The 23,872-nt window shown below is 46.5% G+C and overlaps 1 protein-coding gene across 15 annotated transcripts in view; it reads left to right on the top strand.

Annotated features, from left to right (window-relative positions):
- Positions 1-23,675, top strand: part of R3HDM2 (R3H domain containing 2) — a 156,055-nt gene extending 132,380 nt beyond the window's left edge. For 7 of the 15 annotated variants that reach the window (XM_080811463.1, XM_080811461.1, XM_080811472.1 and 4 more), the window contains 13 exons: positions 2,223-2,455; positions 4,346-4,521; positions 8,321-8,422; positions 10,543-10,785; positions 11,333-11,459; positions 11,742-11,902; positions 12,381-12,535; positions 14,248-14,348; positions 19,507-19,676; positions 20,288-20,435; positions 21,349-21,446; positions 21,785-21,869; positions 22,652-23,675. In XM_080811463.1, coding sequence (XP_080667589.1) covers positions 2,223-2,455; positions 4,346-4,521; positions 8,321-8,422; positions 10,543-10,785; positions 11,333-11,459; positions 11,742-11,902; positions 12,381-12,535; positions 14,248-14,348; positions 19,507-19,676; positions 20,288-20,435; positions 21,349-21,446; positions 21,785-21,869; positions 22,652-22,992 — 2,140 coding nt within the window. In that variant the 3' untranslated portion in view covers positions 22,993-23,675. The remainder of the gene's footprint in view (positions 1-2,222; positions 2,456-4,345; positions 4,522-8,320; positions 8,423-10,542; positions 10,786-11,332; positions 11,460-11,741; positions 11,903-12,380; positions 12,536-14,247; positions 14,349-19,506; positions 19,677-20,287; positions 20,436-21,348; positions 21,447-21,784; positions 21,870-22,651) is intronic. The other 8 variants (XM_080811465.1, XM_080811464.1, XM_080811462.1 and 5 more) reach the window with 2 other exon arrangements.
- The last annotated feature ends 197 nt before the right edge of the window (positions 23,676-23,872 follow it).

Raw genomic sequence — 23,872 nt, 5'->3', positions numbered from 1 at the left:
CCCCAGATCCAATAAACTGAACTTTTCACCAGCATAAATCTACTTGTGAGAGCTAAGTCAGCTTTGACTTTATAGGAGTTTAAAGTGTGAATCTCTCTGTCCCATACCCCCCATCTCTCCAACACACATACATACCCAAGTCCAGTGCTTAGGACTAAGTCTGGGTGCTTTCCCTGGTTGCCATATGGTTTAGTAAAGTGGAAAGACATGGCTAGAGATTAGGTTTAGTTGTAGTGCAAAAAATTGATCTCTTTCCTGGCCAAGACTCAACTTAGATTCTCTAACTCTTGGAGGTTTAGTGTGCTAACTACAGTTAGATCATCAGACTAGCCACATTTTCAACATTTGGCCATCACTGTCTTGGGGGAACTGGTGGAGTACAGAAACGCTGCCACTTTGGCTCAAGCTTCCTAGGGTGTTTGGTTTAAAGTTGACTCATTCACTGTTTACCTCCAGTAGAAAGACAAAGTAAATGGCAGAATTGTCCTAATAGATAGTGCTGTGTCTGATTTAGGTATAAAAGTCCATTAGGACTTGTCTTGTAAAATTCAGGTTCTAATACCTAATGAGCAGCTCCATCCATTGCCACTGCTCTGTCCCCTGCCCCAGTGACAGACACATCTTTATCGAGTTCTCTCAGTAGACTTGCCTTTGGCCATTGAGTCGGAGCTCTTGGCTCTCACTTCAGGTCTGGTTCTGTTCCTGGAGAGTCCCTGATTTACATTTCTTTCTTTGTTTCCCATTCCACTTTTGACATTCCCAAGAGAAAGGGATAAGGTTTTAGGGAGACAGAAATATTTTCCAGTTCTCTTAACTATATAAAGAGGGAAGCACTGAGGTTATATATACATCTACTTGGGATTCCAAGAAGAATTAGCATGTCCCTAACCAGCTGTGCCAGTTTGTTTGTTTTCAGCCCACCATGTTTGGCTTGACTAAAAACTAAGATAGTGACCCTAGCTTTTATTTTGCCCATTTTTCCCTACGGTAACCTTAGGAGCAGATATCCTCCAATAAAGAAAGGTATTTCTTTAATATTACCCTCATGGGAAAACTACCTTTCTTTTTTAGAATAACTCAGCCTTGTATCTTTGAAGCTAAGGGGATTGGGATGCGGTTTTCTCTTTGCTTTAGGCGGGATGGTGGTGAAAGGGAGGGAGCCCAAGCTACTGTGATTTTTGCTTACCTGCATCCCAGTGTATATACCAAAATCTTTGTAATTGTTGTCATTTAGTTTCTTTAGGTCAGTAGTTGTTGGTTGTGGAAGATATGAAAGGAAAATTCCTGGTTCTTGTTTGTTGATTAAGAAGCAGTAAGGGCTCAATAAGATATATGGGTTTTAGGTCAACCCCATCTATCTTAAGTACAAGTGTTTATAATCATAGGCAGTAATGATGACATCAGGATAACCCCGATGTTTCCAGAGCAAAATAAGAGAGAAGTCCCTTGTGCTTTGCCTAGGGCAATAGGTTGTTAATATGGCGGCAGCTAGGCACAGCCAGCCCCCTGCTCCTTGCCATCCTGGGTCCCAAGGGCATATTTGCTTGATCATGTTGAACACTTTAGCCCTTAGAGACCAGTTGTTCCCAGATACCAATGCAGAATTTCCACAAACAGGTTGGATCAATTTCAGACTGTCAGACTGAGTTTTCCAGAGGGCCCCGTTAATCTATTGTACTCCTCTTCCCACCTCTGGAAAAGTGGTACCTCCATTGGCTTTGACACGTTATGTGGAAGACCTTTTATGTTTATCCATGTCTTGGCTACCTTTGCCTTCTAGCAATAGTAACTTCTAGGAGTCCTTTTGTTTTAAAAACTCCTAGAAGAAAAAAAAAAAAAAAGAACTCCTAGAAGGAGGCGATACCCCTCTGCTCCCACTATCTCCTGCATGTGTGGGATCCCTGCGGGGGCAGGGGAAAAGACTACAGCCAATCTCAGCATCATGTATATGGTTTCCTGTCCACCTCTGGTCTGATGTATTGAATTAGTTGCCAGTGCACTGTCTTCCAGATTTGCCTCTGTGTTCTTTGTTACCGTACTGGATCTTGTTCTGTCTGCTCCCAGCAAGTCTTGGTGGCCAGCCAACTAACAAGAAATCAGTGTCCATCCTCCTCCCAGCCCTCACCCCTTCTTTGTTTTTGAAAGAATAGAAATGAACTCTCTCCTAGCTCTTCTGCCGAAGTGGTAGGTGGGGGGTGCTCTGACCACTGTGGTCTCTGCAGGGGGAACCGTGAGGGTCTGAGCCGAACCTCAAGCAGCCGCCAAAGCAGCACAGACAGCGAACTCAAATCCCTGGAGCCACGGCCTTGGAGCAGCACAGACTCCGATGGCTCTGTCCGGAGTATGCGGCCCCCTGTCACCAAAGCCAGCAGCTTCAGTGGAATCTCTATCCTCACCCGAGGGGACAGCATCGGGAGCAGTAAAGGTGGCAGTGCAGGAAGGATCTCCAGGCCAGGTACTACAGCTTCTGTCCTTCAGTGTCATGATCATCACTTCTTGCTTGTCTTCCGCAAAACATCACTGATGTTTACTTTTAACAAAACCCTTGTCCCAATATAGTGTCCTGGAAAACTAACACAGTCAGATGAGGAAAAATTTGATTTCTTGGATCCATTGTTCTTTTGAGTCCCCTTTCTGATTTTCTTTCAGACTTTCTTCCCTAATGGGAAAGGAACAAACAAAAGATTGGGATTCAATTATTTTATCTTCTTTCTGACCAAAGTTAGGCATCCCTATCAGCCCAAGTTCAAGTTACATACTAAGATGAGACTGATCTGCTTTCATTCTGTGTTTATAGAGGGGTGTTTCATTCTGAGTTTATAGAGGGGTGGTAGAGCAGAAGAAACCCTTGGCGTCCAGCTGTTTATAATCAGTTGGTAGCAGCCAGTAAGCCAGAACTGCATGCTTTGGCTGCTTCTCTGGAGCCCAGCCACTGTGGAGGAGCCTGTGTTCCCCATGCCAGCCCTGGAGCCACCCTCCAGCTCTCCTGACGTGCTGTGTAAGCTTCTCCACCTATTCCTGTTGTGCTCTTAGCAGGGGGTGTTTAGCTCTTTATACCCAGTGGGCCTTTGTTTCACCCTTCTCCCACCTCTAAAGAATTCTTGCCTCTCATCCCGGAAGTTCTGTAGGTCTTGTCCTCAGAAGACCTCAGTAGTCGTGAAGATTTTGCCTCTGTTAGGTCTCTGCTGTCCTTCTCTGTTACCTCTTCTCTAACTCCACTGCCTCTGCCTTTATCTGGGCTTTGTCTTCTTTTGTTCATTATGACACTAGCCCCCAAGCTGGTTTCCCTGCTCCATCCTCAGCCCTTTTTAGCACCAGTTTTTAAATCCAAAACATAGATCTAATCATGGCAGACCTCCCTTTAAAAATGTCCATGTTTCTGCATCCACTGCATAATAAAATCCAGATGACTTAATGCAGCATTTTTTCCTGACCCCAGTTTGCCACTTTGGCCTTACTTTGCAATATCCTTCTTCCTCTCGCCCTCTAGCCATTGGTTGGATATGGTATTAGCTTCATCCCCTCTTGGTCTGAGAAGCCTTCCTCTCACACTTCAAATCCATTTCTCTTCCCACTTCCTCTTTAAGTGAATTACTGCTTCTTCAGCCTTGCTGCCATACAACTTTGTTCATATCACGGATGAATCCCTTATCCTCATCAGATTGTAATCATTGTGTGTGTGTCCAACTCCTGTCGGAAGATCCTGTGTTGCTTAAGGGCAAGGACTGTGTTCTTTTCACCTTTGTGCTCTCCGTTCGTTGTACAATGCCAAACACATAGCAGATAGTCAGTAAAAGTATTGTATGTGAATGCGTGGCTTGGAGAGGCTGAAAATGGGGAGAATAGTTGGACGACAGTTGTGCTTGTGTGTGTGCACAGGCGAGTGCTTGGAGAGGCAAGGTTGCCTTCTCAGCAACTTTTATGAAATGCAGCAAGTTGAAAAGAAATCAGAGAGAAGATAGGTTTATCAAGGGACTAGGAATCTGCACCTTCCCAGGAAGCAGACGTTCATGTTTTCAACTGTCTAGTCATTACAGACAGATTCTAACCCCCTCAAGGAAGGTGCCTTGGCAGCCTCACATTTCGTTCAGTTCTGAAATCCAACATCGATGGGCAAGGTATTTACTGTCCCTGGGGAGGAGAAACCTGCTAAGATGAGGACTCCCATCAGCAGGGCAGCTGAAATGCATCAGTGCTCATGCGTGGATCTTCCCAAGACAGTGGGGGCATGGACAGAAGGGAAGTGAGGAGAAGCAGCAGGGAAGGAGTAGAGCCCTGCATCTCCAAGGATGGCATGATCACGGCTGGTGCTTACAACTCTTGGTGGGTCTCGTCTTTGCCTTAGGTATGGCACTAGGTGCCCCAGAAGTGTGCAGCCCGGTCACCTCATCCCAGTCTGTCCGGGGCCTTCTCCCTTGTACTGCCCAGCAGCAGCCGCAGCAGCCGCCACAGCCGCAGCTTCCTGCTCTCCCACCCACGCCTCAGCAACAGCCACCCTTGAATAATCACATGATCTCACAGGTGAGTCACCACACAGCGCCAGAGCCCCCTCCCCTCCGATCCTGGAAGTACAGTCGTGTGTGTTGTGCTGTGGGTGGCAGGAAAGATCTGTTGGACACCTGCCACTCCCTCCTCCGTGTCTTGTTTGTTAGTTGTGGTGAGAGAGGAGTGAGGGCAGGGGTTTGGCCCAAGTGCTTTTAGAGTCAGTCTGGGAGTTTTTTGCTTCCTGTTTCTTCCTCTTGCTGAGAACTACCAGCGGGATCTTTTACCCCATTCCACATTTCTGCTGTACCGCATCTCCCTCTGTGTCCTGTGTAATTAGCAAGGCGATTTTGTTCACTGTGTCCACAGATGGAGCTTGAAGAGATCACAGCTCCCACCATAACTGACTGAATGTGTTCATGTGACTGTTGAGCCCTAAACATGTATTTATGAGTCGGGGTTTGAATTAAGGAAATATACTCAGGACTCCTGCCATACATATGCTGTGAGGCTCAGAACTCCCCAAAATTGTCTTTGTTTCCCCTGCCATGAAAGAGCTCTTTCTCCTTCTGTTGCTGGACTGATAGAGGTTGATCCCAAGTAGGGTTTGGGTGAAGTTTTGTTTCTGTGAAGATCATGCAAGTCATCGGCATCAGAATCAGTCCCTATTCTAGACTGGAACGTTCATGTTCTGGTTTAAGTCTCCTTAATACTCTGAGCAGAGCTGCATTGAGGGCTTCACTTTCACTCTTCTCCCTGTGAGTAGAGCTGCCCAGGAGTGGAGCCCATCCTGTGTCCTGGCATGTCTCTGGTGGCGCTGTCTACTAGTGGGAAGCCCATGTCTACACTCCGCTGCCACAGTGTTTCTCATTTCAGCTCCCAGCTCCCTCACCTCCGTGCTTACTTAGTCCTGCTTGGCCTCAGATCTGTCTCTTCCATAGGTAAAGCAAGCAAATCACAGACACTCATTCCCCAGAAACTGGAAATAGACTGGAAGGAGCCCAGGATGGCCCAGTACTACCGCATTCTGATATTGTGATGATCTGGGAACCCTGCTTTGTATCTTAATGTAACCCACATGCAGATCATCCCAGGCCTTTCTCTTGGTCCCTAAATCATTTTCTCTGTAGTTCTGACTTCCATTCTTGTTCTACCACCATCTACCTCATTAAGTCCCATTCTTACCAGCTTACCTCCCTCCATACTGAAGTGTGCCATGTGTGCGTGCTTTCCCTGACGGGTCTTCATTCAGACCTGGAAGTGGGTGCGCCTCTCTCTGGCTATCTCCTACTGCATTTCTTTGTGTGCGTCTCTTGTCTAAGGTCGCAATATTTGCGTTTTCTAAAATGTTTGTATTTTAATACAGCCTTGCTCCCTTTTCTCCTTCTTGGTCTTCATCTGCCTCCTCCTTCCACCCATATGTAGAAACAGACGACAAAAGAGGGAGGAGATTAAAGAGACTAGAGAATAACCATTTGGGGCTGAAAGAACTTTAGAGTGTCTAGGTGACTGGCCCTAAATCCCAAACTTTTACTCATTCTGGCCCTGCTTCTGGATCACGAGGGCCATTGGGTCAGTCATGAGTATTGACAGGTCTCCTGCAGGATGTCCAGTATTAGTTAGGATCTGAAGGTTGGAGACAGGGGAGCATTATTTGTTACAGAGATTCTGTTCCCTCAGAAATTTGTAGCAAGAGGCATTTGTACCAGGCCTTGGCACAGTGCTGGCTGAACTATGCTAAACTTTCCATTCTTGGCAGGCTTCTGCTGTCAGAACAGACCTCCCTGTCATGTGTCAGTAGAACACATGAAACCAAGCAGTGAGGCTGAGTATTAAAGGACCAGTGGCTACCTTTTGCCTTCTTCACCTAAGGTGGCATGGGACCTCTTGAGGAAGAGCCCTCTGGGAGTCTAGTCAGGCAGCCAGGAGCCAGTGATCTAACCCAGAATTCACCAGCAGGTGGCAGTCATAGCCCTCAGGGCCAATCTTTGGCTTCCCCACGGTTTTTTGGAAGTTCCCTAGCCCTGGAGTTGAGATTCTCTGAGAATCTGTAGCTCTGTAGCTGAGGATAGTGGTGGAAAAACTTAAAAATAGCACCGAGACCCGTACTTTTACCACTACCCTTTCTCAGTCAGAAAAGGCCTAAGAGAGGAGCATCATTTCTTCCTTTTTTTTTTTTTTTTTTACTCAGAACTCACAAATGTGAAGAAACAGGCAGCTATACCTACGGCCACCTCTCTGCCCCAGAGGATATAAGACCTGAAGCACAATAGATCCTCTCCCGAGAGAAAGAAGAAGATTAGGGTAATAGAAAATGGGCTCAAAAGCCACCAGCACAAGTAGCTCACGCTGAGCAGCCTGTTATATTTGAAGTGGCTCTGGCTTACAGGCACGAGGGATGCTGGGAAAGCTGGGAGTCTATCACAGGGCCTGCAGCATCTCCCCCAGGTCACACAGTGGATTCTCGGTAGCTTTTTCCTAACCAAGATGATTTAGATTTTATTAATCCAGGTAACAGGAGCATTCTCTGTTTTGGAGGTCTTCTAATTCCTGGATTCTGCCTCCAGAAGAACTATTAGTCCCCTTTATGAAACAGTCTCCCCTGAGGTATATGTCAAGAGATGATATTGATACCTTGGGCCCCCATACTTCTAAATTTGAAAGGAGGGTAGAGAATCATACAAACAAAAAAATGTTTGTATATTATTTAACTTCTTCCTTCACCTGCTCCCTACTGTTAGAGTGGACTAGAAAGAATACATGTCAGGCCAAACTATGTTCCCATCCACCTCTGCTGCATTAGCTGTGTGATCCTGGATGTGTGATTAAATTCCTCTGAGCCTCACTATCTTAACTGCAAATACAAGTTACCACATCTGCCTATGGATTATTATGAGTCTGTAATGAGATACGTATGTAAATGAGACAGTGTGTATAAATGTTATTTCCCCCACCCCTTCCTAGCCTCTCTCCTTTCTCCCACCCCATCTACCACCAGAGGCTAAGGCTGGAGAACTGATTCTCCAGGAGAGGTGATTGAAATGGCTGGAGGGGAAGAAGAGAGAGAAAAAAGAACTTCCCATTAGTTGGTTTAGAACACATCATGTTCCTCATAAACAGATCTTCCTGCTTGAGGCTAGTGAAGGGACTGAAGGAACAAAATCCACAGTAAAGCTATTTATATTTTATTCCAAATCCCTCCCTGTTTTCTTACGGGGCATTTTTCATACTGCCCTCACAGCCTGGAGGAGCACAGAACAATGGCGAAGCAGGAGGAAGTAGCTGGAACCAGGCATGAACTGGCTATTTTTTCCTTCCCTGCCCTTGGGAGGGAGACGATCCCTTGTGAATGAGCACTTCCTCTGGGAGTGCTATGGTGTGAAATCAGGGGCTTGGCTGGGAAAGCTGAACCAGACCTTGGATAACCTCTCCTACAGAAGCAGGAATCCCTTTTCAAGTAGGCATTCAAGGAGGGTTAGGATCATGCTCCCCAGGAATCGTGTGTTCAGAAAAAGTGCTTTGGGAAAAGCTGTGTTTGGAATCCTAAGATTGCTCACAACAGCTGCAGAGTTCTGAGCAGCTAACGGGGTGCAGCATGCCCTGCCACGGGTGTCTCCTGAAGGAAAGATTGCTTGTTTGCCAAAAATGCCAAAGCCGTCATCTATCCTGGGCTTGCTCTCCAGTCTGCTCAGCAGCCTCGCTATTCACGTGACATTTTTTTTATGATTAACCTTGTTGTTCCTCCCCTTTCCCTCCCTGCCTCTGCTCCCCTCCCCCTACCTCTCCCTGTACCTCCCTTTTCTCTTTCCGTTCCACATGCCTCTCTGCTGGTCTACAGCCAGTCCCGGCTCTGCAGCCCTCTCCGCAGCCTGTTCAGTTCTCTCCAGGCTCCTGTCCCCAAGTTCTTCTGCCAGTCTCTCCGCCCCAGCAGTACAACATGGTATAAACTCTGTTCCACTCTATGTCATGTCCATGTGTGGCCTGTATCTGTGGTATGTCTGTGGGGTCCATCTGGGACAAAGTAATTGCGCTTCCTGGAGGGCCATGTTAAAAGGCGTTTGTTCTTAGGCAAAGGGCTAGCACAGGCTGAGCTATACTTCATTGTCGTAGCCTCATCACAGCACTTTAGGCATCAGAAGATACCTAAATGTAAGACAGATAGGAGCACTGAGTTTCAGGAGGGGGACAAAATGGGATGTTGCTCTAACCTGGGCTCATCATCGCTCTCCTGTATGCATCCTTCATCTCATCCCCTCTCTGGATGTGTATGAATGAACTCGCAGAACCCAGTTTATCTTGTATAGGCTGGTTTTCTATAATTTCTTTTGAAGATAAAGCACAATTGCAGATTTCTCTGGCATCACTGGTTAAAAACTTAAAATGTTCCTCTACCTTACTGTGTTATTTTATATTAAAAAATAGCCACTTCCAGTGCATAGCACATGCTGTTTTATTTATTTATTTTTTTTGCACATGCTGTTTTAATTGTTTGTACCCTCACTACAAATCCTGTTAAGGCCTAATTTACTTCATAGTTGATAACTTTTATCATGATTATGAGAGCCCTGGTTGTGTGTGTGTGTGTGAATGAATCACATGGTCTGATTTTTCACTAGAATCCCCTCTTTCCTTCCACCTCTCATCTCCATTCTGAAAAGTTCTGGAATATGGACCTCAAAATAATCTGCAGTCCAGTCCTCTTATCTATCTGCCCACTAAGGTAGCGAAACAGCTAACTTGAAGATCAAATTCCTGAAAATTAAGTGAAACCATAGGAAAGCATTGTCATTTATTTCTACTAGTTTGTTTTTCAAAAGAAGTCCTGCTCTTATGCTTGCGTGCGTGGGTTTCTGAGTGTATGTGTGTGAATTACTGTCCAGGAAGCAGAAGGAACGGGGAAGCTAACAAATTCTGACCTATCATCGTATAAGTGAGAGGTGGAACACCGTCCATCCCTCTTGCTGCTTAGAGAAGAGGGCTGAGAGAGGAGGCAATTACAGACTAGCCTGTCAGTCTCCTTGCCCTCCAGCTCGGCCACTCAGCCTGGCCTCCTTTCAGAGGTGAGAATTGGAAGTGGTTCCTGAAGGGCAGGAGAACTCTAGGCAAGTGTCAGAGAACAGAGGTGGAAATGACCTCGAGAGGAGGGAAGAAGGAGATAAACAGCAGGAGGAGGAGCCCACTAGTCCTTTGACTGGATAAGCAAAGCTGGGTAGTCACATGAACCTAGCCATCCCTAGTCCACTCAAGGTGTTATCTAGGTCCTTTATTATAAAAACAGGATCTATGGCAACATAAAGCCTTTTGTATGGTTAGAGACATGAGGGAGGCACAGGAAATGAAGAAGGACTTAACAATCTTTTTTTAACCCTAATTAGTTTGTCCTATCTTTTCTATATATATAGAAAGTTGTGTTTTTGCTCCCATCTCTCCAGGACTAATTCTGATTAAAGTCATGGTGAGAGTGGCCATTGTCATCTCACATGTGGTAAGGAGTCTTATTCTGGAGTTGGGCCTCAGACACCCATTCAGTTAATAGCAGGTTTTTTTTTTTTTAAAGATTTTATTTATTTATTTGACAGAGAGGGAGATCACAAGTAGGCAGAGAGGCAGGCAGGGAGAGAAGGGGAAGCAGGCTTCCTGCTGAGCAGAGAGAGCCTGATGCAGGGCTCTGTCCCAGGACCCTGAGATCATGACCTGACCTGAAGGCAGAGACTTTAACCCACTGAGCCATCCAGGCACCCCTAATAGCAGTTTTTTTTTTAAGACTTTATTTTTAAATATCTCTACACCCAGTGGGGGGCTCGAACTCACAACTCTAAGATCAAGAGACTGAGCCAGTCAGGCACCACCAGCTCACAGCAGTTTAAAAACACCACATGACAGAGGCTTAGGGCTAAAAACTGCCTCCCAGGGAATGGAGACAGGAGTATTCCAAATTGGTGTAAATAAAGAAGGCTATAGAGAGGGTTGCTCTGTCTGTCTGTCTGTCTTTGTGTTGAAGTCAAATACAGGGGGCTTAATATGACTTGAATCCTCAAGTCTCCCTTGCTGTCTCAACAGGCAGAGGACCTCAGCAACCCCTTTGGACAAATGAGCCTTAGCCGCCAAGGTTCTACTGAAGCAGCTGACCCATCCTCAGCTCTGTTCCAGCCCCCGCTTATCTCCCAGCACCCCCAGCAGACTAGCTTCATCATGGCTTCTACGGGACAGCCCCTCCCCACGTCCAGCTATTCCCCTTCTAGTCATGCGCCACCTACTCAGCAAGTTCTGCCGCCCCAGGGCTACATGCAGCCCCCTCAACAGGTGAGCAGCACGGGCTCCCAGCTTAAACCACTAAGTCAGTTTGTCCACTATTAATAATCTATCTTTCTTCATCTAGTTTGCATAGATCAGAGGGGATACCTGTCTCCACTTCCATTTCCCCACCTTGCACTTGAGTGTTGTCTTTCCAGTCAGAAGGTCATCCTTCTGTATAACACAAATCATTCCTGTTCTGTTTCAAACTTGTATATTAATGTTGCAGTTGTAGGTCCAAAAAGATCTCTATTTACAGATTTCTCGCCATTGATGCTGAAGCATTTATTGATTTATTGGTTTAAAGATTTTTTTTATTTGGGGGGTGGGGTGGGGTGGGGCAGAGGGAAAGAAAGAATCTCAAGCAGGCGCTGTGCTGAGCGCAGAGCCCGACTCGGGCTTGATCTCATGACCCTGAGATTATAACTTGAGTGAAATCAAGAGTTGGGTGTTTAACTGACTAAGCCATCTAGGCGCCCAGACCCTGATGCATAGTTGGCGATGTTGGGGTGGAATTTAAGGGAGCATCTCACATATCTGTTTCCTCTCACCATAGATCCAGGTTTCTTACTATCCCCCTGGACAGTATCCTAATTCCAACCAGCAATACCGACCTCTGTCTCACCCGGTGGCCTACAGCCCCCAACGTGGTCAGCAGCTGCCTCAGCCATCCCAGCAGCCTGGTAAGAGGAACTGCTGGGGTAGGGGAGCAGTAAATAGGGGAAGGGCAGAGACTGGGACAAAGACAAGAAGTACCTTCCTTGGTTTTGATTTTGTTTTTGTTTTTGTTTTTGTTTTTGTTTTTGTTTTAAAAAAGCACAGGAATGATTAGTCCCAAGAGGGACCTAGGATCTCCAGAAAAAGAAAAGGTGAAATAGACAGGAGAAAGAAAATTACTGAGAGAGTGTGACCTCCTAAACATTGTTGAGACATGCTAATGTCTTCTCTGCCTTGCCTGTCCCTAGGTTTACAGCCCATGATGCCAAACCAGCAGCAGGCGGCTTACCAAGGCATGATTGGGGTCCAGCAGCCACAGAACCAGGGCCTGCTCAGCAACCAGAGGAGCAGCATGGGGGGCCAGATGCAAGGCCTGGTGGTTCAGTACACTCCACTGCCTTCTTACCAAGTGGGTGCATTCAGCACTGGGAAAGATCACCCAGTCCTTGGGATGAGGAAAAGGAGGACAGTCTCCCATGTCATCCAGTGTGACAACTCCAACACTAAAATACTGTTCACTTTCCCCCTAGATTTTGTAGGTGTTTTTCCTCTGAGAGAAAGCCCAGAGAGTCTGAGAAGATGGTCTTTATTTAAATTGTTTGGTCTTTATTATACAGCCATGCAAATGAGTATATAGCCCAGAAAACTAGGATCTAAAGGAAGTCAGGCTCCTTTTTCTACGTCAGATGCCCAAGGGAGGTGTTTGGAAAAGAGGGAAGTGCAGAAAGCTCTGTACACATTTTCTTTAGGCAGATGAGGAGAGTAGGAGGAGTCTGTAAAGGTAGGGAAGGAAGTCAGTGTCCTGGTCTGGTGATGACTTACTTGGCCATTCTCTGGATGAGCTCATTAGGAGTACAAGTGGTCATTCTCTTCTTATCTCTACCCAGGTCCCAGTGGGTAATGACTCGCAAAATGTGGTCCAGCCGCCTTTCCAGCAACCCATGCTGGTCCCTGCGAGCCAGTCTGTGCAAGGGGGCCTCCCAGCAGGGGGTGTACCGGTGTACTACAGCGTGATCCCACCCACTCAGCAGAACGGTACGAGGTGAGGACTCCCAGAGAGTTGGGGCACATCTCCCATAGACCTTCCGCAACTTTCCGGTGACCTAAGAAAAGAAGGGCAGGGGTTAAGATTCCAGTGATGCCCTAAAGCAGGTAGACTATGAGGGAGTTCATTCTTCTTTTCTCCTTACTGTTTTGACATTTGAATAAGACCTGATCAGCAGAAAAAAAATTCCTGCTTCAGAGACAAAGACTTTATGATGTCCCCAGTTTTTTTGTTTTTCTTACCAGTTTTTCAAATCAGTGGGATTTAGAACTATGGTATAGAGACTGCTTATCATTAAAAGAGGCAGTTTGGAGTATATAGATATGTAAATTTTTCTGTGTACCTCTGTTTATATCCATGGATGAATCTCAGTCTATTTCTGTGTGTCTACTTGTGTGTGTGTGTGTGTATGTGTGTGTGTGTATATATATATCTTAGTATAGGTTATAGCTGATAGAATTTTATTTATTTTTTTTTAAAGATTTTATTTATTTATTTGACAGAGATCACAAGTAGGCAGAGAGGCAGGCGGAGAGAGAGGAGAAAGCAGACTCCCCGCCAAGCAGAGAGCCTGATGTGGGGCTCGATCCCAGGACCCTGGGATCATGACCTGAGCCAAAGGCAGAGGCTTAACCCACTGAGCCACCCAGGCGTCCCATAGCTGATAGAATTTTAGAGGTTGAAGCCACCTTAGAAATATTTAGTCCCGGGGCGCCTGGGTGGCTCAGTGGGTTGAGCCTCTGCCTTCAGCTCAGGTCATGGTCTCAGGGTCCTGCGATTGAGCCCCACATTGGGGTCGCTCCTCAGTGGGGAGCCTGCTTCCCCCTCTCTCTCTGCCTGCCTCTCTGCCTACTTGTGATCTCTCTCTCTCTCTGTCAAATAAATAAATAAATAGAAATATTTTTATTTCTTTTTATTTTTTGTTCTAATATTAGAATAAAATAATTATTTTATATTATTTTTATTATATATTTATTATATAAACTAAATAAAATATTTTATTTTTTATTCTTTTTATTTTATTTCCACTCCCCCTTTTTAAATTTTTCTCCCTTCTTTTATAAATGAGAATATTCCAGCTAGGGAGATTAAGAAACTTACTCAAAGTCAACCAGCTAGTTAGAAGTAGAGCTGGAACTAGAAGTTAAGTCTGGGCCTACCTGTATGTATTTCTGTGTTTCTCACAGTGTGTATGTTCACTTCTCTTTTTGTGTGTATGTCTCCATGTTATCATGAGTACTGGGGGGAATTCCCCCTTTGTCTTTAGGTAACTCTGTTTGCCATTGTGTAAATATCCTCAATCAGACATCTTCTTAGTTCTTTTTCACGCTCTGGCACTGTATGTCTGTTTCTGGCACTTTGTGTTTTTCAGAATGTGTGTGTGTGTGTGTGTGCGCGCGCGCACGCGCACGCATGTGTGCACGTGTATTTGTCTGGTGTTTCCACACTGTTGGGAAGAGCATGTGTCACTAACATTCCATCTGTAGCACTGATTAGCAGCTTCCTAATTGAAAGATGATCAAGTACAAATATATATAATTAACTTTGAACTGATGAGTGATTTTAGAAATTGCATGGCAAATTGGTCTGGGAATGACTGGCTGCTGCCTGTGCTCCCCACAGGGGAGGCCCGGAAAGCAGCAGCTGTTTGCCAGGAGCTGTGCTCCTCCCTCTCCCACTTTAACCCTACTCTCTTCTCCACCCCTCAGCCCTTCTGTGGGGTTTCTGCAACCTCCCGGCACTGAGCAGTACCAGATGCCTCAGTCTCCCTCTCCCTGCAGTCCACCACAGATGCCACAGCAGTACTCAGGTAAGAAGATAAAGAACTGGAGGTCTTGGGTACTGGCCAGAGCAAACACTGCTAAAGGGATTGTGCTCTAGAGCCAGGAACGACAAGATAGTTCAGGGATTGGCTCTGTTCCCAGCTGTAGCGCCACCATGAGGAAAGACCAGGGTCCTTACTGGTGTTTTCCAGGGGTGCTGAAGTTGACCTCTTGAGAGGTAAGGCTGGTTGCCCTGTCTCCATCCCTGGGAAGCCACATCCTTGATTGGGTTCCTTGTTTTCTTTCTTTCTTAATTTTTTTTTTCCTCCCTGAATCCAGCATTACACTCACTGCTCTCATGCCTTTGAGACATGAAGTGTTTACTTCTGTCTGTTGCACTCATTCTTCCTATAGACAGCTTTACTTTTCTGTTGGGAGTGTGAGGGAGGCTGATAAAATGCTTTTTAAGTCATATCTTAGATTTGTTTGGCAATTTTTCATATATGCTCACATACATTGTGTCATTTTAATTCTCACCACAACTCTGTGAAGACGAGATTTAAGACTTGAAGAGGATAAATGACTTGCCTGAAGTCAAGATCCTAGACCTTGAACTTGGGTCTTTTGCTTCTTCATAACCCATCCTGCACCCTCAATATCACACCTTCAATAGGTCTCTGTACTCTTTTCCTTTCCCTCCAGTGGGAAAGAAATGCCTATCATGTCAATAGCTAAAGACCATCTTTGAAGCAGCCTCTGTCAGGTGAATAGGCTGATGCCACACAGCCTCTCACTTTCCGCCTTTGCCAGGAATTCTCCCAACACCCTTGTTTGTAGCCCTTTCACCCCACCCTGGCATAGCATTACACTGCAGCTAAAGCAGCTTCAGAGGTTTTCCAGCCCCGGGGGTTGTGGGGGGGTGTTGAGGGGTGGTATCTTAATGCAGTCTCCAGACATCCCCATTTCCCTCTGTTGTGGGAATATCAGAGTGCCCTCTTCTGGTGAGAGGGAAGTATTTTGACAGTTTTCCCCATTTTAGAAATAAGGTTTTCACCTAAGAGTTTTTGTGCTCTGGGGTAGGATGCTGTGGAGTGGATTCCAGAATTAGTCTTGCTCATAAGACATGATCAGTTCTTACCTTCAAGGAGCAATGACTTCTCCCTTCATTCAGACCAAACATGGCTGTCTCACCGGCTGAGAGGTTTTAAATTCAACAGCCTTTCCCCTTTTATTACATTACTGGTCTTTCTAGCTGTTTCTTCTAGTGTCCGCCAGGGGCACTTGACCTTGAAATTCCCAGCGGGATATGGAAATTGTAGAAACCAGCTCCAAGAACCCCTGTAGCCTCTGGTGGTGGTTGCTACTCTGGGGCATTTTCTCTCTTGTTTGTTAAAACAAGTGTGTGCATGTGCATATGGGTATATTTGTATGTGCATTTTTATGTGAATCCTTAGTGGTATCTCAGTGTATGTATTGGGTCTCTGTGGTTGTATCTCTTCATCTTCAAATACAAGGTCTTTGAATCTGAAACAAAGCAAGTGAGAAGAATTTTTCACCACTTACTCCGGACTTAATGCTAGGTTAAGCAAACTGGAACAGCTCTTTTTCTGAAAGTTGGCAGCACTAGAGGTCTGGGCTGGGATTGAAAGGAGGTCATCTGTGCTCTTCCCAAATCAATAGAAACGGATGAAGCTCTCTTTATCTTCTAGTTCCCTTACTTCAGAATCTTCTGTTATATGTCCTTTCTTCAAACTGCCCTGATTGATGGATCTTAGGCTCCTCTGACTGATCCCTTGTACTTTTCCTAGGTGATGGGACCCTCTGTTCCACCCATGTCACCTCAGAGACCATATTCACCATATCATTGATTTTAAAAGTCTTCAGTCTCTGCTCATGGAATTATAAGAGGAGCTGGAAGAAAAAAACAAGTGCTGCTTCTTCCTTCCTTTCCAGTTTACCCTTTACTGGGAAGATAGAAAGCCAGCATAGCCCACAAGAGCTGCTATGTCACCTTCAGAGGACAGTCACCCGCCCTTCTCCCATGTAGCAACATGGTCACTTTTCCAAAAATAAAGGCAGGGATTAAGATTGGCTGTTCCTGGAACAACTGTTCTGGCTTATTAATACATTTTTGTAGTTGTCCAGTGTACCCCCAGGCCTAGACCTTAATTCCTCCACTGTGATATTAGACAGCACTATAACCCCAGGAAACACTTTTCTTCCCACTGAAATGATGGCCCACGGCCCCTTGAGGTTTCTCCAGAGGAGCTTGTCTGCAGAAGAGGCACACAGACATGAAATGGCAGTGATACACACAGACTCCCCGCTCACAGTGACACAGCGCCTTGGCCGGAGTGACATATGTACAGACATAGTCTCTCACAGACTTACTGGCTCATTTTGTAGCTGAGGGGATTCCAAACCGAGACGAACACTTTCCTCTCCCACTCACTGAAGATATTCCTTTCCTTCCCCAAAAAAGGAGAAAAACACTAAGATACTATTGGATTGTATCCTGTAATATGGGAAAGATGCCTGTGGATATTATTTTTCTGGACATTCCTTTCCATAGATTTGATTCCTCATGGTAAGGAAGAAGGCTTATCAGTCTTCTATCTCAGTGATTTAGGAAAAAAAAAAAAATAAACAAAAACCAATTCTGCTAGACATAAATGTCATCTGTTTGTATTTATGCGGTTTGCTCTGCCCAATCGACCTTTCTGCCCAGGTTTAATGATGCCACTTAAAAAGCCATTCACACGTCCCCTCTCCTTTCAGAGCTTTCAGGCTGAAATTGATTTCTTTATTCAACGCCCTTCTCCCCCTTCCCGCTTCAACCCAGGCTCCTTCCCCCAACCTGATTATATGGAAGTGCTGTCACTAGGTAGTGGGGTAGTTTTTCTCTTCTTTCCCTTCTTTCTTTCTTTCTTTCTTTCTTTTTTTTATTGCCACGTCCATTAAGAAGTAGCGACAGTTCAGCTGTTAACGGATGCCACCTGCTTTTGGCTTGAGGAAGAGAAGCATAAAAATCAGCTCATGGGCGGTGTAATGCTATGTGTCCCGGCTCAGTGAAGGAACAATGCTCCAGGCCAGCGGGGGAGGGCTCAGTGTGAGGAGGACCAAGGCTGGGACTGAAACCCTAGCTTTGGTTTTGTCGGGATCAGAGAAAATAATATGAAGACTTTGTTCTCTTTCCCCCTCCCCTTGAGCCCTCTAATAGCTCCTTATGGCTACATGTTGGTATTAGAAAGAGCTTCCACCGCCTTGCTTATGCCCATACCCTACACACTCACATGTTCCCCTCACCCTTTCTTGGCCTGAGGCACTAGGCTCAGATTATGAGCTGCCTTCTAGAAAGCTGTAGATTTGATTATTTTTGCGTTGGCCCCCTCAGGTAGCAATGAGGTGTTTGAATAAGGTCAATTGCAATTTTGTTGGTAGAGGATGTTGGAGCAGGTGGGGCTCTTTGGATGGGGAAAGAAAATGCCCAGAGCAACTATAGTAAGGGGGGAGTTGTTAAATGTATGACACTCCACAACTATTCGATTTTCTGGTGGCCCTTCTACAAGCCATGCTGATGAATACCCTGTCCCCTGTGGCAGAGGATGGGGAGAGGCTGTCAGAGCCTGTCGCTCTGAGTATTTGTGCTCTCTGATTAGATGAACCCAGAGGGTGGGGGCCACAAATTGACTGGAGAATAGGGCACGACAGATGCTGTGTCTCCTGAGCTGCTTTCTAAGGCCTCCCGCTGCTTCTTTTCCTTCCCTTTGACCGATGCTACCTGAGAAAAGCAATCATGCTCACTTCTCAGCATGACTGGTGCCCAGGGCAGAGGCTGCAGCATTTTCCGTCCCAGGAAGCAGTGTGACAGTGGCAGCAGTGGCAACCTCAGAGCACCGAGCCATGACAGTGGCAGCACTGCGGCAGGTTTTCAGGCTAGCCACCCAGTCCCATTTCTCTCCCGCCACACACACATGGACATCCTGTCCCTCGTCAGAGATCTCGCCTCAGAGGTCAAGAGCAGATGCTCTGGCTGGACAGTCCCCTGTGGGGGAAGCAGAGCTCCTGCCCATCCCTTCCAGCAGGGACTGTCATTCAGACTGCTTCTCCCTGGTCCCTTACCTTGCTTTTCACCATGAAGATGATTCAGGACTTAATGTTCTTTTACATTAAGCTCTTTGCTTCCCCTAGCCTATGACAGGGTAAGGCTACCCATGGTTGTCTGTGCTAAAACCTCAGGATCACATGCAGTCATCTGAGCCTGTCAGCGAAACCTTCAGAGAGTCTGACCCTCCCACTCAGTTGCCGCCGTCACAGCTCTAATTCAGAACATCATCTTTCTTTTTTCTGTGGCTTTCTAATCCGTCTTCCTGCCTCTGGTCCCCCCCTCCCTTCAGCCGTTTTCCATCCAGCCACTTGAGTTAGCTCTCTGGAGTTCTGTTCCCAACACCTACAGGATAAAGATCCTTACTAGAAAGTGCTTCAAACTCTGAAACCAGCTGTTGGCTTAACGTGTGACTCCCTGATAGACTGTCCATCCCGTAAGGGCAAGGACACTTTTGTTTGTTGTACTCCAAGTACCCAGCGTAGGAACTGGCACATAGTAAATGTTCAGTAAATGTTGAATAAATGAATGAACATATCTCATCTCCTACTTCCCCTTCACAATCCCTATGCCTCAGCACCTTGAATTATTTGTCATTTCCCAAATATGACATACAGCTTCATACCATTCCCACTTCAAGCAGTTCTTGGCTTAGGGTAGCTGTGTGCACTCATCTCTCCAGAGCAACCAGAGATCACTGACTTATCTGCAACCATTACCAGAAAAGCCTACACATGCCTGCAGCCCTGGCCCAAGCCCCAGGCTGGGACCTGTACCTTGCCCAGACATTTAAGCAATCTGACCTGGGCATTTGGTAATACCTGACTTTGACAGAATGAAGTAGTTTTCTGCCAAGCATACCAAAGTGCCCCTCACCAGGTGAAGGCCATAGGATCCATGTCTCTTCCACTTACACTTTCACTGGTTTGGGGAGAGGGGAGTCAGACACTAAATCAGCAACTCAGATTCCTGACAATACACAGTTTAAGTGACCCTGAGGCGAGTGGGTAGATTGCTTACTGGCTTTCACACTCAGGGTTAGTCGGAAGGTCAAAATACAGTTTGAATTCACAACTAATTCCTTTCTTCCTGCCACTCAGGAGTGTCACCTTCTGGACCAGGCGTGGTGGTCATGCAGCTGAATGTCCCTAATGGACCCCAGCCTCCCCAGAACCCATCCATGGTCCAGTGGAGTCACTGTAAATATTACAGCATGGACCAGCGTGGGCAGAAACCTGGAGACCTATACAATCCTGAGAGTAACCCCCAGGTGAGTCCTGCAGCCCAGCATTGTCTTGGCAAGGAGGAGACAAGATTCTTCTCGGAGAATAATCTTTGCCATTGAGTGAGCAGCTTCTTCTACTTGCGTTTCCCTGGGTACTCTCTGGGGGGAATCATAAGAAACAGAGGAGAGCATCTGCTTGCAAGGAACCCAAGCTCTAAGGGACACATACTTAAAACACTGTGTCAAAAAATGGATATTAAAATAATACAGATCGGGGCACCGGGGTGACTCAGTCCAATAAGTATCCGATCTTGATTTTGGCTCAGGTCATGATCTCAGGATCTGGGGCTCTGAGTTCAGCAGGGAGCCTACTTGAGATTCTGTACTTCTCTCCCTCTCTTCCTCCCTCTGCTCCTCCCCACTCACTTACTCCCCCTCTCTCTCTAAAATAAATAAATAAATCTTTTAACAAAATACATTAATTATTAATACACATTAATTAGGGACTATGGGGGCTGTTGGAAGGAGCAGTCTGACTTCGACAAAGCTCTGCAAGAGAAGTTTTCTGAGTGAGATGAATTTTAAGCCAAGCCATAGGAATATCCAGAGGGTCATATTTGCTGTATGTATGATATGTGTGCCTCTCTCTCCCACAGGCCAGCACTCAAATGAGCAGCAGCCCCGTCACATCTCCTACCCAGTCTCCAGCACCCTCTCCTGTCACCAGCCTCAGCAATGTCTGCACAGGACTCAGTCCCCTTCCTGTCCTCACACAGTTCCCCCGGCCTGGGGGTCCAGCACAGGGTAAGGAGTTAGATTAGGGCTGGCTGCTGCCCTTCACAGCCCATTCCCCAGTGGGAAGACCCAGGTGGTAGTGTGTTACTTAACCTTGGAACCAAACCTCAGTTTCCTAATCTATAAAATGGGATTGATCCAGATAAGATGGAAATAATTTTATCTGTTCCTTTCTTGGCTGTTGCAGCAGTAGTGAAAACCAGATGAGAATATGGTTTAAAAACTTCAGAGTGCTCTGAAATCTTTATCAACAATAAAGTAACATTTATGGTGCTTACTATGTACAAAGCATTACTGTAAGTGCTTTGCGTGTCTTGTATTCACTCAGCCTTCAACACTGATGAATAGAAAAGGTACCCAAGCTCTCATTTCCAGTAACAGAGCCAGGATTTGAACCTGGGCGGTTTGGCTCCAAGTCTGTGTTCTTACCCACTCACTGTATTGCCACTCAACAGGAGTCAGACACTTGAGCCCTGGATTTGGGGTAGGAGGATCTATATAAGAAATTCGGTAGAGCATATGACTCTTGATCTCAGGGTTGTGAGCTCAAGCTCCACGTTGGGCATAGAGATAACTTTAAAAAAAGGTGGGGGAGGGAGGAGGGAGGAAGAAAGGAAGGAAAGAAGGAAAGACATTCATAAGGGTCTATAGGTTTCCCCCAGGAAACCTTTCGTCTACAGTGGACAGAGCCCTTCTTCAAGGGTGAGGGAACTTAAAAGCCTCATTTGCCTGAGATACAGCTGACAGCCGCGGGAATTAGGAAGAGAGACAACTCTTCAGTCAGTCACCTGGGCACTCCTATCATAGAAAAAGTAGGGAAAGTATGCATTGTTGTCATCTATCTCCAAAGCCCCCTGAAGTCTCATGAAAGTTATATCATGAAGTTTTAACTCCCAGAAAACCATCTGTCCTTCCTCCCTAGGTGATGGGCGCTACTCCCTCTTGGGCCAGCCATTGCAGTACAATCTGTCTATCTGCCCTCCCTTGCTCCATGGCCAGTCAACTTACACGGTACACCAGGTAAGGGTGTCCACCATCAAACCCCTCTTCTCATCCAGGCCCCTATCTCTGAGCCGTCCACCTCAACCAGTGGCATGGACCCAGGTGATAGATAGCACATTGAGAATGAATAAAGTGGAAGGGACCTTACCCCTCTCCCATACTCATTCTTCCCACCTGACCCCAGTGCTAAGCAGGAAGGACTCTGTTTCTCACTCAGTGGCCACTCTGGCCAGTCTGCCTGGTTGGGCAAGATCCTCAGGGTTGGGTGCTGCTCCTTAATCTTTCAGACAGACATTATGATGCAAGGCAGTCAATGTTGTTTACCTGGGGTAAGAGTTATCTTTGAAATGTTGAAGGGACAGAGTGGATTGAAGCATGGAAACCGGAGCAAAAGACAAGCACTCAAATCTGCCTCCACTGACCTGGGGACAACAGATGTCGGTGAGTGACAAAATGCTGAATCCCCAAGTGAAGGTGTTCATCCCTCCAGCCTGCATTACTAGCCTAGGATAAGTGAGAAAAGCCAGTTTAGGATGCGGAGTAGAAATAGGACCCTTTTGTACTCAAGAGCAAGGAGAAACTGGAGAATTGAAGCGTCTCAGTCCTTATCAGGCCATTTCAGGTCTTGGGAAAGGTGATGGTAAAAACTGAGTATAATACAATGGCTGGGGGTGCTGAGCCTATTAATAGGAGAGTCTTGTGGGAGTGGTCCTGACCCCAATCTAGGATGTCTGCCTTGGTAGTTCTCCAAGTCCTTTAGCAGAAGCTCGACAAGAGAATGTGGGGGAGTAACCCCCTGCAGGCCTTCCCCACTAGGCTTACAAGATCTCTCAGGTTACCCCTATTTGGAGGGGTTTGCTAAACAAGGAAAGGCAGGGAAATGGACTTCCCTAGATGATAAGGAAGAGGGATCTCTGGGAAGGGGACGACTGTGGGATATATTTCAGATTGGGCTACTGACTTGGCACAAGAAATGAGGTGTAGGTCTCCAGATCTGAAGAAATCTGGGATTCTGATCCCCAGTTTTCTTCTTGGTCTAAGAGAAGAAAGGTTTTCTTTGTTTCTCCTAGATGCCTAGGTGGTGCAGTGTTACACTGATTTGGGGAAGGTGGGCAAGGCCAGGCTCTTGAGGATGCTGTCAATAGACTTGATTCAGCTGCAGAATTCTGTGCAGGGAGCTCACTAGTCCTCTCATAACCATGTCCTTTCTCCTCCCCTTTCAGTCCTGGGCCGGGTGCTGGAGGTGACAGATCTCCCTGAGGGCATCACTCGGACCGAAGCGGACAAACTCTTCACTCAGCTTGCCATGTCTGGTGCCAAGATCCAGTGGCTCAAGGATGCTCAGGGGCTGCCTGGTGGGGGTGGGGGGGACAACGGTGGGACTGCTGAGAACGGCCGCCATGCAGACCTCGCTGCCTTGTACACCATCGTGGCTGTGTTTCCCAGCCCCCTGGCTGCCCAGAATGCCTCCCTTCGCCTCAACAACTCTGTGAGTCGCTTCAAACTTCGAGTGGCCAAAAAGAACTATGACCTGAGGATCCTGGAGCGAGCCAGCTCCCAATAAACGGAGGAGGGGAAGGCACCAGCGCAGTGTGGGGAGGGGGGAGGGGGCCGAGGGATCCTGACAGACCACGGACAGAGGCAGAAAGGAAGGTGACACACTGAACTGGAGCCTAAGACAGTGGTAATGAAGATGGAACAGACACAATGGCACTGGACTCCTTCTCGCTCCCCTGCCATGGGTCCCCTCCTTTTCCCTGGTTGGCCCCCCTTGCTTCCCTCTCCTTCCCATCCTCTTCTGCCATTTTTTATCTCTCCTCCCACCATGAAATTAATTTTTTTCATATTTTTTTGGTCAGGTAGATTTGGGAGGGTCCCACACTCCCCTATTCGATCTCCTTACCATCCCAAGCTCCCTTTTCATTTCTGGTCTTTATGAATATATTTATATGGACAGAATTAAGAAAAGCAAAATTGATTTCCCCTTTCTCTCACTTTCCCCATCTTGTCTCCCCAAACCCCAAAGAGTTAAAACTTGGGCCTCCCCCCACCTCCCAGAACACTTGTATATTGTTTGTTTGAGGTTTGTGCCACAGTAACAGACAGTATTTAATTGCACATACAGATGTTTGCTGGGTATATTCACTGTAAATTTTATTTAATCTGATTTTTTTGTTTGTTTGGGGGGTTACTTGGGGGGAGGTTGATTTTGTTTTTAAATATAAAAAAAAAAATCTTGTCACTGGACGTCAGTCCCTGTTTCTCTGTTGCTGCCCTGGTGTGGGTGGGGGTTGGAGGTCCTGGGTAGGTACAGTCCCACAGCTATCGGAGGGATCCCATGTAGATTGGGATGGCTTTCCCTAGCTGGCATATGCACACATACCTTCCTAACAGTATTCCCTCATCCCATTCTCCTCCTTGCCCATAATATTTGGAGGGATGGC

The sequence above is a fragment of the Martes martes genome (genome assembly GCF_963455335.1).
Source record: "Martes martes genome assembly, chromosome: 8".
Lineage (NCBI taxonomy): Eukaryota > Metazoa > Chordata > Mammalia > Carnivora > Mustelidae > Martes > Martes martes.
Note: the sequence above shows the minus strand (reverse complement) of the source record. Positions and strands in the feature narration are given on the sequence as shown.